The sequence below is a fragment of the Typha latifolia genome, chromosome 15 (genome assembly GCF_019914945.1).
Source record: "Typha latifolia isolate L0001 chromosome 15, TyphaL0001v2, whole genome shotgun sequence".
In the NCBI taxonomy this organism is placed as follows: Eukaryota; Viridiplantae; Streptophyta; class Magnoliopsida; order Poales; family Typhaceae; genus Typha; species Typha latifolia.
The window spans coordinates 26,757-40,566 of NC_133100.1; the positions used below are offsets into that span (position 1 = coordinate 26,757).

Below are 13,810 nucleotides of genomic sequence, written 5' to 3' on the forward strand. Positions count from 1 at the left end.
GTGAACGAAATAAACACATAATAATATAATATAGAGTGCAAAAGGTAGATTCAAACTCGGGTGGTTGGGTTTCATAATTCATAGTGCCCCAACCACTCCTCTGCGGCGGAGCCCGCATGTCACGTGAGATGTTCTCATGTCCCTCGGAACTGGATAAAGATCCGGCAGAGCAACTTGACCAATTGGCAATTGTAGAGTTCTTTATGGGGATCTTTTGCACATAAACGCCTCAAAAAGGGGTACTTAATTACTGCCTCCCATGTAATCTTCAGTTAAAAACCCCGAGATTTATCAAACCCAACGGATAAGTAACAGACTAACAGCCCAATTACGGACTCCGAGATCGGAAGGACAAATCTCTTCTCATCCAGAATAGTCTGAAGCGATATTAATTTCTTAGGACCACATGAAAAATATAAAATAGTTTTGAGGGTATAAATGCATAATACCTACCTCCAAAATTCTCGTCTATAAAGATAAAGCGCTCCTTGATAGTTGATACTCGAGAGCGCGAAAGAGACAATCCAAGAAGAGAGAGAGATGGGAGGATCTGAAGCGTCCATTGAGCACCCGCAGCAACCTTACGTGCCTCGGGATCTCCACCTTCCGGGCTACGTACCGTGCTTCCTCTCCCAGTTCGACATAGTCGTCCCCTACTTCGGCTCCTCCATCGTCCTCGTAGTCTTCATCTGGCTCCTCTCAGGTCTCTCCTTCTCCTTCCTCTTTCACTTGCTCCCTTCACTTCCTCTCTGATACGGGAGTAAATGCTGCAATGAAGCTTCTCTGATCTGTTCGTCTTTCAAAAGTTCAACCTTTTCCTCTTTGACACACGTACCCCGGGCCATCTGTTTGTCAAAATGCGCGTAAAATAAAGGAGCCAACTTTTTTGTTCTTTTAGCTCATTGGTTAGTCTGAAGTAAACCCAGTTGGCATCTCATCGAGCTACACTTGGTTCCGATTTATTGTAGGGCGATATGCGAAGATTACCAAGACAGATAGATTGCTTATGTGCTGGTGGGCGTTTACGGGGCTTACTCATATAATTCTTGAAGGATATTTCGCTTTTTCGCCTGATTTCTACAAAGAGAATACTCCGTTTTACTTGGCTGAAGTCTGTAAGTCTGTTCCTTTTTCTTATAAGCTAATTTCCCTTGAAAACTAGAAAGAAATCTCTGATCTCATTGACAAATGTAGACTGCCTAATATGTATTTTTGGCTCATGGCTATTACATTCAGGGAAAGAGTATGGCAAGGCAGACTCAAGATATCTGGCAAGAGATGCAACGGTTGTTGTTCTTGAAGGAATAACTGGGGCATTAGTGGGTCCAGCTTGCCTTCTTGCTGTGTAAGTTTTCAAAACTATTTGATTTATTAGCTTTTACTTCTTTAAGAGTTCTCTGTATTGGGAAAATGACTCCAATAAGCATTTTCCAACTCTTATTTTCACATACACAGGAGAAGTGAAGTTAAGAGTCACATAGTAATTCTTCATAATAATGATTACTGAAAAAATTTAGACATGCGCATGTAGCTAAACCATAAACAATAATATCAACTCTTTGTTTGAAGAAATGTGGAATAAATATTAAAAAATAAAGCAAAGATGAACACCAAGATTTTTACGTAAAAAAATCCAAACGAGAAAAAAAATCACGGATTCAAACTCGGATCAAAACCAACATTAAACTTATAGCAGCTACATAACTGACTTACAAAACAATCTGTCGATTCCCACGACTTTATTTTCCTCAATCTTGATCGCTAGAGCCCGCGATTGACTGTTTCCCGTGATTGATCTTCAATCTCAGTAACCATCGAGATTGATCTTTCATCTAGATGACCCTTAAGACAAAAGTTTGGTGCGTTGTAGAAGAGACAGACTTTGTTGGTAGAAGAACGTTGTAGCCTCAAAAACTCCTTATAAAAAATAATCACCAACCACCATAGAGTTAGGGCATCTCAACTCTTATATAGGTTAATAAGATCTGGCCAAATCCAAGTCATATTAGGACTCACGTAACTCTAGAATTTTGCATATTACGTGGGTGCATTCGAACGCGGTCTGAGTGCGTTCGAATGCACTGACTTATTCTCAAGTACATTCGGACGCGGCCCAAGTGCGTTCGAACGCGATGATTTGATTTTCACTAGTTGCGTAAATACATTCCTCTATGTGTGTAAACGCGCTGTGAACGTATGCAGGGTGCATTAGAACGGCTCGTGAGTGCATTAGAACAGCCCATGAGTGTGTTTGAACGGCCGGTACACGTTCTTTGTATTTGTGAACACCTGAACATGCGTTCGAACAACCTGAACGCGTTATCTGTATTTGCGAACGTCTTATCCTGCTTTCGAATGGACGAAACCCGTTCTCTGTTGATGCAAATGCTTGAGTCCACATTCGAACGCGGTCTGGGTGCGTTTGAACACGGTACGAACATAGAGACTTTTCTTCTCTCGATCTTGAAATTCTTCAATCTGAATATTTTCAAAACTATTATAAATGCCTATGTGCATATATAAAAGCATTTAAAATATTTTATACATAATTGCCAACACTAAAAATCTAATAATTACAATCTATACGATGATGACGCCATCGATTACGCCTTGCTTTCTTCTTAATGCCTCTACCCACAAGCAGCTTGCCCATATCTTCCTATCTATCCTCCATTGACCTATTTTGAAAGGAATTAATGTTCGTTCCTGCAAGGATCAAGTTGGTGGAATTTAATTACTAATTGCATAAAGAAAATAATAACATAGAATTAACTTATGAATCATCATTATAAAGCGTATGTAGTATGTACTCTATCACAGATGCCTTCACTTCTGTCAGAATTTTCCTCTGCTTGTTTGCTAGATTGCTTAAATCACATTTAGCTGTTGAGATTTGTCATTCTTTTCTTTTATCATTAATATGAAAGGTCTTCACTGTGTCTTGGGTTGACATACTAAGTTACTCGTGTAGTAGAGAGCGAATGATTGTCGATACTGTCTTCCAAGAATTTTAAGAAAGTATTCAAGTCGAGGATGTAAAATGGAGCTTTGGATATGATTGTAGTTTTACGTTTGGCAGGTACGCAATTGCATCAAGAAAAGCATACAGCTATGCTCTTCAGCTTTCAATCAGTCTCGGCCAACTTTATGGCTTCGTTGCTTACTTCATGACGGCGTACTTAGAGGGCGACAATTTTGCGGCCAGCCCATACTATTACTGGGCATACTATGTCGGAGCAAACAGTCCATGGCTTCCGATACCAATTCTGATTGTAATCAGGTGCTGGAAGAAGATAAGTGCAGCACTGCAAGTTGACAAGAAGATGAAGATTAAGTGAACTTAGATTCTCTACCAAGTTATTTATGATGCTGAAATTACATTTGCAAAAGTGAGATTTATGTTCTACATGCATTGACATTGTGGTTGGCTTGATTCTTATGTTTGCATTATGTTGAATGCCCTTCATCCGGCCATTCATGAGTCACTATTGACTGCTTAATTCTTCTTCTTTGAGGCCCTATCAAGTACATCCGCCAGCCAAGCCGTGCCCTTTGAGAAGCCACCATTAGTGGCTGCGGAGATTGCTGAGTTCGTCTGCTGGGCCATTATTCTTCGTGTATCGGAGACTAGATCCTTTACTTTGCTAACCAATTCTTGTCCTTTTATTGATGATGCTTGCGCCAGATTGTTAAATGTACTGGCTGGACTGTAACCTTCCTCCCTATCACCCTGTTAGACAACTGAATCCAATTCCTCATGGATAAATTGGCCAAGTAAAATAACTTTGATGTGAATACATCTCTTAATCAAGGTTTGTGAGGTTTGTATGTTGAGAAATATTTAAGTATGCTGGTCGAATAATTTGTAACAGGGTTAGTTAATTGTAGAATAGATAGACCTGACGATTTCTGTTGAGTTATTTGTTCAGGACATCAAAAGATCAGTCCAGACTGCATTATAACGGGAAGAGGGAATGCATGCCTTGGTACTCATGTTATCGAACTCGGACTCAGACGATTCTACTGGTATGTCTGTAATGTTTTCCAGAGGCAATACACGAACTCGACGATCTCCTATACAGGCACCCTGCAAAAAAAAAAAGAAGAAGTAGCAGAGCATCAAAAGAAAGAGGTGATATCAATTCCCTTCATCAAACTCTTGTGATATGAAAGTTCTTCCCTTTTCCAACTACCTAAAACTTACTAAAATTTCATACAGCAGGTAAGTGCTCTAGGGACCTTACGGCATATCTACAAATTCACGAGTACTCATTAGATGTTGCTTGTCTCTTACATTTAAGAGAAGAGCTGTTTTAAGGGCATAAGGTTGACTAAAGGTCACAGTAGTCAACTGGGACTGGTCTCCTTCCCTGATGCAGCAAGAGAAACCACCAAATCGACATCATTGACATGGATAGTAATTGCACCAAGATTGTGAATGAATGAAGCCTAAAGTATATAATTAGATTAATTACCTCTGCAGTTGGATTTCATCTACAGTACCACAGTACGAGAAGAAGATGAGAAGATCATTCTTGGTGGTCTTGGGAGAAATATTTGTCACCTGCACTGTGAGATCCAGAGCACCCATGGATACTTACTAATTTTTACTGATTTAGCTTTGTTCCACCTTCTTCTCTATACGGAAGCAACACTTTAAACATGAGAATCCAATCAGATGAGAATAAAGGATACAAGAAAGCAGGGGAAGAAAAAGTTATTCCTCTGGCTCCTGTAGTTTTGCGATTAAGTGGCCATCGAATTGGATTCGCAAAGACTAGTATGAGCAATAGAATCGCATTTTGGAGTTCTCTCACACCAACAAGTAGAACACATAAATCTGAAGTTGATTGCTTTGGACCATGATCTCCATATCTCATATTTCAGCACTAATAGGCAGAAAGAGTGGTGCATTTAAATAGTAGATGGGTTTGTTAGATGAATCAGTTAGTCCAAAATCTTAAACTATTAGGTAATAAATTAAACAATACATATTATATTTTTAGTAGATTATTCTATTGAGATAGATGACAAAAGAGAAAGTGTCGCATATTTCTATACAAATTCCAGTTAAAGATGGATGGTAAGTCGGTCATCATTATCTTTTTCCCTACCTCCGTTCTTTTATTTATGGATTAAAAATATTTTATTCTTATGTATATATGCCTAAAGTTATTAAGATTTTTACATATTTACCATTGGAATATAATTGCTACCACCGTATAATTTAAAATATCACAATTGTCACGAAAATTACTGTGCTTTTTTTAGAATGTTGTTCTATTAATTAAATCTAACTAATCATAATTAAAAAATTAATTTTTTTTAAAAAAAATCATTTTACTTTTGCATAAATTATTTAAAATAATATTATATAATATTATATTAATACTATAGTACAACAATAATATCTCTGAGACAGCCAACTATTTTATAAAGATGGATGAAAATTTTAACAGTCTCATTTAAATTATAGATATATTGACTGACTTGAGAAATTAAAAAAAAAAAAATTAATGACTAAAAGTGGGGGCAATGTCAGTACAAATATAGAATATGCCTAGTGAAAACGAACAAACTTTGACAAAAATGGCACTTGGCTCTCTCTCTCCATCCCCTTCTATTTATGCTAACCAAACCGACGGGCAACACCTTCGAAGTTCTATCAACCAATCCATCTTCCTCTAAGTCGGCTAATTACCCTGATCTTTCTCCAGTTACAATAGACTGAAGAGGGAAGTTGGGATCGGCCGAATTATGTGTGTGTGTGTGTTTTTTGAAAGAAAGAAAGAAAAATTAAAATAATTTTGGATATAAAACACAGAAAAAGATTAAAAATATTTATTTGTTCAAAGTTCAAACCTCTTATCCTCCTTCCTCCTATCCTGTTTTGAGTATTGAGAGAGCCCAGTGAAGTCATGCTGCGAGCCGTACGATTCCTTGCAGACGGTGTTGTCTTTCCTCCTCATCGATCTGATGAGATTTCAGCTTTGTTTTTCTTTATATATCTCTTTTTGGATAAAGAGTCATGGGCCATGGCACCCCTCTCACTCCGTCTCGGGTACACAAAAAGATTCCTATACCTCCCCTTCCTTTAAAAACAAAACAGAGCTAGCACGCACTCCACTCCACTCGCCCAAGGGAAACCGCTTGCTTTTGCTATCATGATAGGGCTCGTCGATTGAGAAAATTACTGCACCAATTGACACTTTTACTTTCCTTTTTCTTTTCTTTTTATTAGACCAATTAACCTTCTTAATAAAACTGACCCTAATAAGTTTACATGGCTAGCTGCTTCAGAGTGATAAATGATTTTAAATTTATAATAGCTGGTGATTGGTCGAGATGAAATTTATTCAGAATATTTTATATAATATTAGAAAAGTGTACTCCATCGTCGTCGTCATCATCATCATCATCATCATCATACGGCTCGTGGAAAGAAGGTGACGCCTTTTGTCACCTGCGATCACTTCGCTACATTTTCAGTGGCCCCCACCGAGTCTTTCTCGGATCGCTGCCTAGGATTATTTCTACTTTACCATATTAGCCCTAACACCAATCCAAACCCCTCTTCTCCTAATTAATGTCCTTGCCAAAACCCTGCGGGGTTTTTCTCGTAATTTCACGGATCCCTTCTTTCTTCCATCGGCGCATTCTACGTCTTTTTTTTATTCTTCTTCTTCTTCTTCTTCTTCTTCTCCTTTTTATGCTCTTCTGCAACTCCTCGTCTAGTTCTCTTGCTGGAGACGAAAAATATCCGAGGTGCACTCCTCTGAGCGGGACATAGACGCCAAAACCGTACCTTCTCGTTGGTATCCAACTCACCTCCTCCGCCGTGGACGGCGGTGTGGTTTACCGGGAGCTCTTCCCTGACAATCGATCGATCTAGGGGTTCACGATCCTTCGCCTTTGTTTTCATCTCGTTCATCGAAGGTTCCTTTTCCCATTCTTGAGAACGTCCATTTTGGAGTTGTATTCGTCGATTTTATCTAGTTTTGTCCTCTTTTTTTTTTTTTTGGTCGATTTGCTCTCGCTTTTCTTGTTCATATTCGTTACTTCCGGAAGATAATATAATGCAGGGGAGTAGTGAGGTTATCGTCGGAGCTGGGATTCTTAGAGGATGCAGGGGAAGAAGTTATACACAAGTCCTCGTCCTCGTTATGTATCCGATTCCAACAGGAGGATCATTGAAACTGTTGGTCCACCGAAGCGGGTCTATCAAGTCTGGAAAGGAAGCAATGTGAGGTCCCTTCAATCTTCTCACTGCTACTTATCTTGCTGGTTTTAATCTCACATGCCTTCATTTAGGTTCTTTTATGGCATATCCACGTTGCTAGTTTGGATCCTTTTGTTGCTCAAAATTTTTGTAGCAGAGTTTATGCATCTTTTCCTTTTAAGCAGACCATCTTATCTTTGTATTTAGCATAAGCTTCTCAAAGTTGATAAAAGCAAAAGCAAAGATGTAGTTTTTATTCTCGGACATCTAAGCTTTCATTTATCAGTAAAATGTTGCTTCGATGCTTGTAGTGGGAGTTGTGTATATTAACTGCATTTTACTTATCTCCTCAATCATCTTTCAGAGGTTCTTTCTTGGAGGCAGGATTATATTTGGTCCAGATGTGAGATCACTGGTGCTTACTGTGTGTCTGATTGTAATTCCACTTATCCTATTTGGTGCGTTTGTTACGCCAAAGTTGGTTCATGAGTTCCAGCACAATCTTGGGAGTCTCATTCTAGCTATAGCCATCGTCTTTGCAACATATGTGAGTTTCATCTCTTGTTTATCTATTGCCACTGCATATTGCTTACTGCATTAAACTTCTAGATATTTTGTCCAACTATATCTAACCATGGTGTTGACGACATAACAATTTCGAATAGTCTTCGTTTACATTGTCAATCTATGGCTATTTAGATATGCAATTACTTCAGGATGTTATGTTTTAGGTGGGTTGGATATATCCTGTATGGCATACTTCAAATTTCATAATTAAAGTACAGTGAGAATCTTCCTTTTTCTGTTTGAAGCCAGAACTTTTTTCTTTTTCCTCTTAAGGAAGAATTCTCTTAGATAATAATGCATTAGTGGAAGTAACAAATACATATGCCGCAGATGTCCAAATATCTCTTCTATTATATCATGCTCCTTACAATCCCACTAGAAACAATAATTAATTGAACTATTTGGCTTCTGATCTCCATAGGTTATCCTACTTCTCTTTATCACATCTGGTAGAGACCCAGGAATCATTCCTCGTAATGCACACCCTCCAGAGCCAGATGATGCTGTTGGACCTTCATCTAATTCATCTGCAGAATGGGCTGTAAGTCAAGGTGGTGCGACAACTCTGGCACCAACCAAAGATGTTCTTGTGAATGGCATTGTTGTCAAGGTCAAATACTGCCATACATGCATGCTATATAGACCGCCTCGTTGCTCCCACTGCTCAATCTGTAATAACTGTGTCGACCGCTTTGATCACCACTGTCCATGGGTTGGGCAATGCATTGGAAAGGTTCATATTTTTGCTACTTCATCTTCACTTTTTGCTACTCCATTTTTATGCTTGACTAATGCAATATGTGAAATTCTTACTAGATCTTATGATATTAGTTAGATAGATAGAGCATATAACTCTCAAAGTTCTAATCAAATTGTGGTTGGTGTTCTTCTTCACCACATTGTTCTTAGAAAAATAAGCATGCCCTCGTGGATCTGTTTTATGCTCCTTTTTTTAGTGGAGACAAGAACTTCTCTTGTGGGCAGAATTTATTGTTTCAGAAAGTCAATTTGAACAGGTGAATTGTTTTGTGCTCCTTTTTTTAGTGGAGACAAGAACTTCTCTTGTGGGCAGAATTTACTGTTTTAGAAAGTCAATTTGAATAGGTGAAATGTTAGATCTGGTGACCTTTGGTCTTTAGTCTGTTACATCTTTCCTTTTTGAAACTTTGCATCATTAACCACTGACGTCCAAAACTGTGAAATTGATACTATTTTATTTTGTTCCCTACATAGCACTAAGTTTTGAGTATTTAATAACATGGGTTAGCTGGTATGGTTATTGATTGAATATCAATCAAGCACCAGAACTAATTTCAATTTCATCATGTCATTCCTTCTTTTTAATATATGCAGAGGAACTACCGCTTCTTCTTTATGTTTGTGTCCTCCACAACTGTATTATGCCTGTATGTCTTCGTATTCTGTTGGGTGAACCTCAAAAAGATTATCGATGCATATGACTGCAATCTTTGGAAGGCAATTCTCAGGTCACCTGTTTCTGGTATTCTTATTCTATATACTTTTATAGCAGTTTGGTTCGTTGGAGGATTGACAGCCTTTCACATTTACTTAATCTGCACCAATCAGGTTTGATATGCTTTTACCGATCCTATTACTTCTTCCTATAATTTTATATCAGCTACTCACCTGAGGAAATATAAAACTCGTTCTACCTGCAGACCACCTATGAAAACTTTCGATATAGATATGATGGTAAAGTAAATCCTTATAACCATGGATGTGCCCGGAATGTCATCGAGATATTCTTTTCAAGAATACCCAAGTCCAAGAATGATTTTCGTGCTAAGGCGAAAGAGGACTCAGGCACCTTCAACTCCTCCCACTCTCTGGGGTGTGCCTTGAGCCCTGAAGGGGCTAAAAGAAGCTTTGACTTAGAGATGGGAGTAAAGAGGCAGGCTGTCGCAGCAGAGGACTTTGAAGACATACACAGCCAGATTGAAAAAATGGGAAGTATGGAACGATGCGAGACCCAACCACCACATTCAAGCTGGGGTAATCACAAGGAGAGATGGGAAATAACAAATGATATAGAGGCACTGGCTGCTGAATTTGGAATGCAGCATGGTTATACTGAGAGACAGAAGATCCACGGAATCCACTAGATGGATGTTTGGAAGGCCTCTTTGTATAAATTTGTTCTCATCCAGCTAATCTCAAACATATCTATCAGATTTGTCTATTGTTACTGAACAATATGAATCTGGTTGGTATTTTCCAATCTTAACAAGTGGGATTTTGTGAGAATTACTTCGCATTTGGAAAACATGCACAAGTTATGCTATATTTATCTGGAGACTCCTAATGTCTGCAAAGAGTGGAGAGTCGTGGTTGTGGTGTTACCGATCTTGTCGATGAGGATTGCGTAGTTGTGCTAATTCAACATGCTGGAGATCAGGGCATCTGGGGCTGATTTTATCTGTTAAAGCTTAGCCTTCTCTGTGTGGATATAATGTTTGAAATCATCTCTTCTTAAAAAAAAATATGGAGGAATGCTACACATATCTATCTCCCAGGAATTGTAATTGCTATGCTCGGAATCAGTGGTTCGGTGTAACCAGATATATCATTTTGAGTTTGCTGATTTCTGATTTTATATGAAAATGTTTATCTTTATTTTCTCTCAATGAAGTTATATAAGCTTACCTGCCTTAATTAGCATTAGCATTACATCTGCAAGATCAGCATATGCTTAAGCATAGTGGGTTTTCAGTAAGCAGAGCAAACGGTTGGTTTCAAACCCGTAGCTTGTCATATGTTGCTTCAGAAACCAAACTTGAGAAATCTTTTACGTTTTCCAGCATTAAATATTTATATTTTTTTCTTACACTTCTGATACTTTATTTATTCAGTATTTTGTTTCTTGCGAGATATTTAAACTCTGGCTTAGACCTCTTCATGCATTGAATCGGTTCATTGTCTCATCATGTCGAAGTAGCAGTTTCTCTGCATTGATATCCAGAGCTGGAGGGGTTGTAATTTTCATCAACACTCTTTTCCAAGCTGATGCTGCTAATTCGTGTACCTGATGTCAAAAAAGGAACCTACACTCAAAGAAGTGATAGTGTTTTAATCATCTACCACATGGTACTTCTATTTAATCTAGCAAGAAAAATCAAGAGAGCATAGTTTTTTTTTTTTTTTGTTACGAAATAATTACTTTCATCAGCAGTCCTGATCACTGCAAGAACCAGTAAACTTCTCTTCTATGCATCACATATGCCTATAGGTGTTCAAGTAGATCAGCAGGAGTGGAACTCTTCTTGCAAATGCCATGGGATTCCAACCTCCTTGGCTCCCTCACCCTCAAAGGCCTGTCCTCAAGGCAATCAGTAGCCCTGGAAGAAGCCTTTGAGGGAGAGAGTTCCAAGAAAGCCATGCCTGGGTCCTAAACTAGTGCATCAAATTTGCGCCAAGAAGGCATCTCTAACTATCTTTATGGCATGCCCATTTAAGTTTGAGAAAATGCTACTTCTAACTACAAAATCTCTCTTTACTCTCCTCCGAGGCACACACGAATTAAGTAGTTTGACAACCTATGGCCATATATAATGTTGGGAAGCTACTATACAAAATCCTCCAAACAAAGTCGAAATATGAGCACTCCTTAATTGTGACCGAAACAAAGTCTAGATTCGCCTAGTGCTTGACTAGGATCACCAGCTCCTTGGTAAATAGATTTTAAACATATTTTTCCATCTTTTGATAAAGATCTGCTATTTAACTTAAAATCACTATCAAACTCATATTTTGTATAAAAGAATGAGAGAGAAGGGATGGTTTTTTTGTACAAGGCCGCTGGTTAAATCGTTTCATGTTTACTTCCTCATCTAGTGTGTTGGTAAGTAAAACAGCTGCATGGCAAGTTACGAAATTTAACGATCCATGCTGTCAAATAACACCAAATCCTTGCTTACTTAGTATGGAACTACTATCGTTCATCTTGATGATTTCATGACCAATGTAAATCATGATCTTTGTAACACAAACTGCTTCTCCTGTGTCATATCATTAACTCAACTAGGAGAGAACAACAGATTCAGAGCTCCACTACAAAAGTCTTAAAGCCTACAATATAAGAACCAAATCCATTTTGAATTGGTTATCAATCTTAGTAAATATCAATAAGTAGGAATTTAAGGTAGCAATCTGCTTCATATCCTATCAAAGAATATTTAGATCTTTTTTTTTTTTGGGTTCTTCCTAACCTCCTTAATCGAACAAAAATTCAATCAAACTAGTGAACCTTTCTTCCAATGTGGGGAATTCCTGCCTATGAGTAGTTGCTGAATGATGCTATCCTTTGTATTACTTTATAAGGTTTGAATGTACTAGCACCACTTAAGGATTTTATTCTCCTAAACTGACCTTTGGAGTTGGGACAGAGTTAAGCTTGACTACAACTATCGAATCGTTGCAAACTCTATCTTGAAAGAGATTCTGTCTGAAATAATGAACAAAGATAACTACTGCCTAATAAAATCTTCACCAAATATGATCAACACTTTCATGGAACTTCTAGGTGTTGACAATTCTTTATCTCAAGATGGAGAATAGCTGACTTTTGATCAGGAGATTCCTTTGGCTAAGCACAGAATGCTTTTGCCACATAGGCTAGATATATTCTATAGTCTCCATTGATGCATAAAGCTTGATAGGGAGCATAATGGCAAAGTTAAAGCCATATAACATTTGGCTTTGAGGAGCTCTATCTGCTTCACTTGGTATTGACAGTCAACTCTTATCGACATCTAATCCTCTTGGACGACTTTCAAGAATTGGAACAATTTTTAGATCATACTTTATTCTCATTCAGTTGCCCCCTTGTAGATAAGTCACATGAGGAACTTCTAGCAGAAGGAAACCATGCGACATATCCAGGTGTCCTGTATGTGAGCATGCTAGAATTGAGGATCAAAACAGTATCTATGTTAATGAACTATTAGATAATGTTTAGAATATACTGTCCCTCTAGTAATATGGTTAATTTAGACGAATTAAAATTGTGATAGATGTCATCGTCGTCGTCTAAATTTATGCAAGTTCAAATGTAAACTCGTCTTTTTCCGACTAAGGCCTATAACAAGTCTCATGAATGTAATTGAACATAATCTCAGATGCTCAGGGATTATTGGTAAACGTTGTTCATGTTGGATTCAATAAATTGAAAGCGAATTCTTTGTATTTTGTGCAGAAACGACAAACATATAAGGTGAGGCAATTATACGGCATACTTGTCATGATAGATAACATTGTCGACTGAATCTAGACGAAGTATATCTCTGCACTAGCTTCTTTTGGTTACTAGGATGATTTTCTAGTGTTCTAATGTTTGAAGAATGTTAAAAGACATTATCACTTCTTTTACTTAAGGAAAATGCTGTTGTTTATCATCATAGCTCATGCATTTGCAACTTAACTATGGACAATATCCAATGTAATTTCAATCCACCACCTAAGCATTGGTTCTCTTCTCACAACACTTTCCAGAAAGGCACAAGATCGAATTCCTTTTGCGACCAAAGGGGTCTGAATTGCAGATTCTCAGAATAATTATCGTTCTAATGTTCTACTGATCAGGGCAGTTGTCAACCTAGATCTTGAACTTTATTCTTAGGACTTACTAATCTTGTGGGCAAATTATTATGGGCAAATTATTACGCCTAATGTACTGAAAATAACCATATATCAGGGAATATATTCTATGAAACTTGATACAGATATAAGGATGAAATAAGAACGAACTAACACATGCCCACTAGTTGAGTGAGATTCTGACAATTCCTTCTGTTTAAGCTTAGTATGAGGTAGAACTTCTATATAAGTCGAAGGTGATGGATACTTCAGCAGCAGTCGAGAAATAGGCATTGTATCTAAATGCAAAACTTCCTCAACATTGAGATATGGATATTTCTGCTTCTTGTTCTCCAGTAGTCACAGTAGGGAACTTACACTGAGGTGTTTGGTCTTCATCTCCCTCAAAGGCCTCCATTTTGGAGACGCTTG

The 13,810-nt window shown here is 37.9% G+C and overlaps 3 protein-coding genes across 9 annotated transcripts; 2 read left to right on the forward strand and 1 right to left on the reverse strand.

Moving 5' to 3' along the window:
• The first annotated feature begins 523 nt into the window (after window positions 1–523).
• On the forward strand, window positions 524–3,472 carry LOC140802246 (probable 3-beta-hydroxysteroid-Delta(8),Delta(7)-isomerase). Its single transcript, XM_073157705.1, has 4 exons — window positions 524–703; window positions 969–1,115; window positions 1,237–1,345; window positions 3,080–3,472. The coding sequence occupies exons 1-4, from the start codon at window positions 541–543 to the stop codon at window positions 3,336–3,338; spliced, it is 678 nt and encodes a 225-aa protein (XP_073013806.1). The 5' UTR covers window positions 524–540; the 3' UTR covers window positions 3,339–3,472.
• Window positions 2,496–6,047, reverse strand: LOC140802247 (protein vip1-like). Of its 7 annotated transcripts, XR_012111607.1 has the most exons (7): window positions 5,863–6,032; window positions 4,476–4,638; window positions 4,295–4,370; window positions 3,983–4,087; window positions 3,380–3,730; window positions 2,811–3,305; window positions 2,496–2,706 (listed from the first exon to the last, which is right to left on the reverse strand). XR_012111607.1 is itself a non-coding variant. In XM_073157708.1 (5 exons), exons 2-5 carry the CDS (start codon window positions 4,589–4,591, stop codon window positions 3,664–3,666), a joined length of 375 nt encoding a protein of 124 aa, XP_073013809.1. In that variant the 5' UTR covers window positions 4,592–4,638; window positions 5,863–6,047; the 3' UTR covers window positions 3,331–3,663. The 7 variants fall into 7 exon arrangements, 3 of the variants coding, with proteins under 3 accessions (XP_073013809.1, XP_073013808.1, XP_073013807.1); XR_012111608.1 differs by lacking the exon at window positions 5,863–6,032 and having other exon boundaries at window positions 3,380–3,741; window positions 4,476–5,277; XR_012111606.1 differs by lacking the exon at window positions 5,863–6,032 and having other exon boundaries at window positions 3,408–3,730; window positions 4,476–5,266.
• A 560-nt stretch (window positions 6,048–6,607) lies between these two features.
• LOC140802245 (probable protein S-acyltransferase 7) lies at window positions 6,608–10,431 on the forward strand. Its single transcript, XM_073157704.1, has 6 exons — window positions 6,608–6,936; window positions 7,083–7,243; window positions 7,584–7,766; window positions 8,208–8,519; window positions 9,140–9,373; window positions 9,466–10,431. The coding sequence occupies exons 2-6, from the start codon at window positions 7,124–7,126 to the stop codon at window positions 9,907–9,909; spliced, it is 1,293 nt and encodes a 430-aa protein (XP_073013805.1). The 5' UTR covers window positions 6,608–6,936; window positions 7,083–7,123; the 3' UTR covers window positions 9,910–10,431.
• The last annotated feature ends 3,379 nt before the right edge of the window (window positions 10,432–13,810 follow it).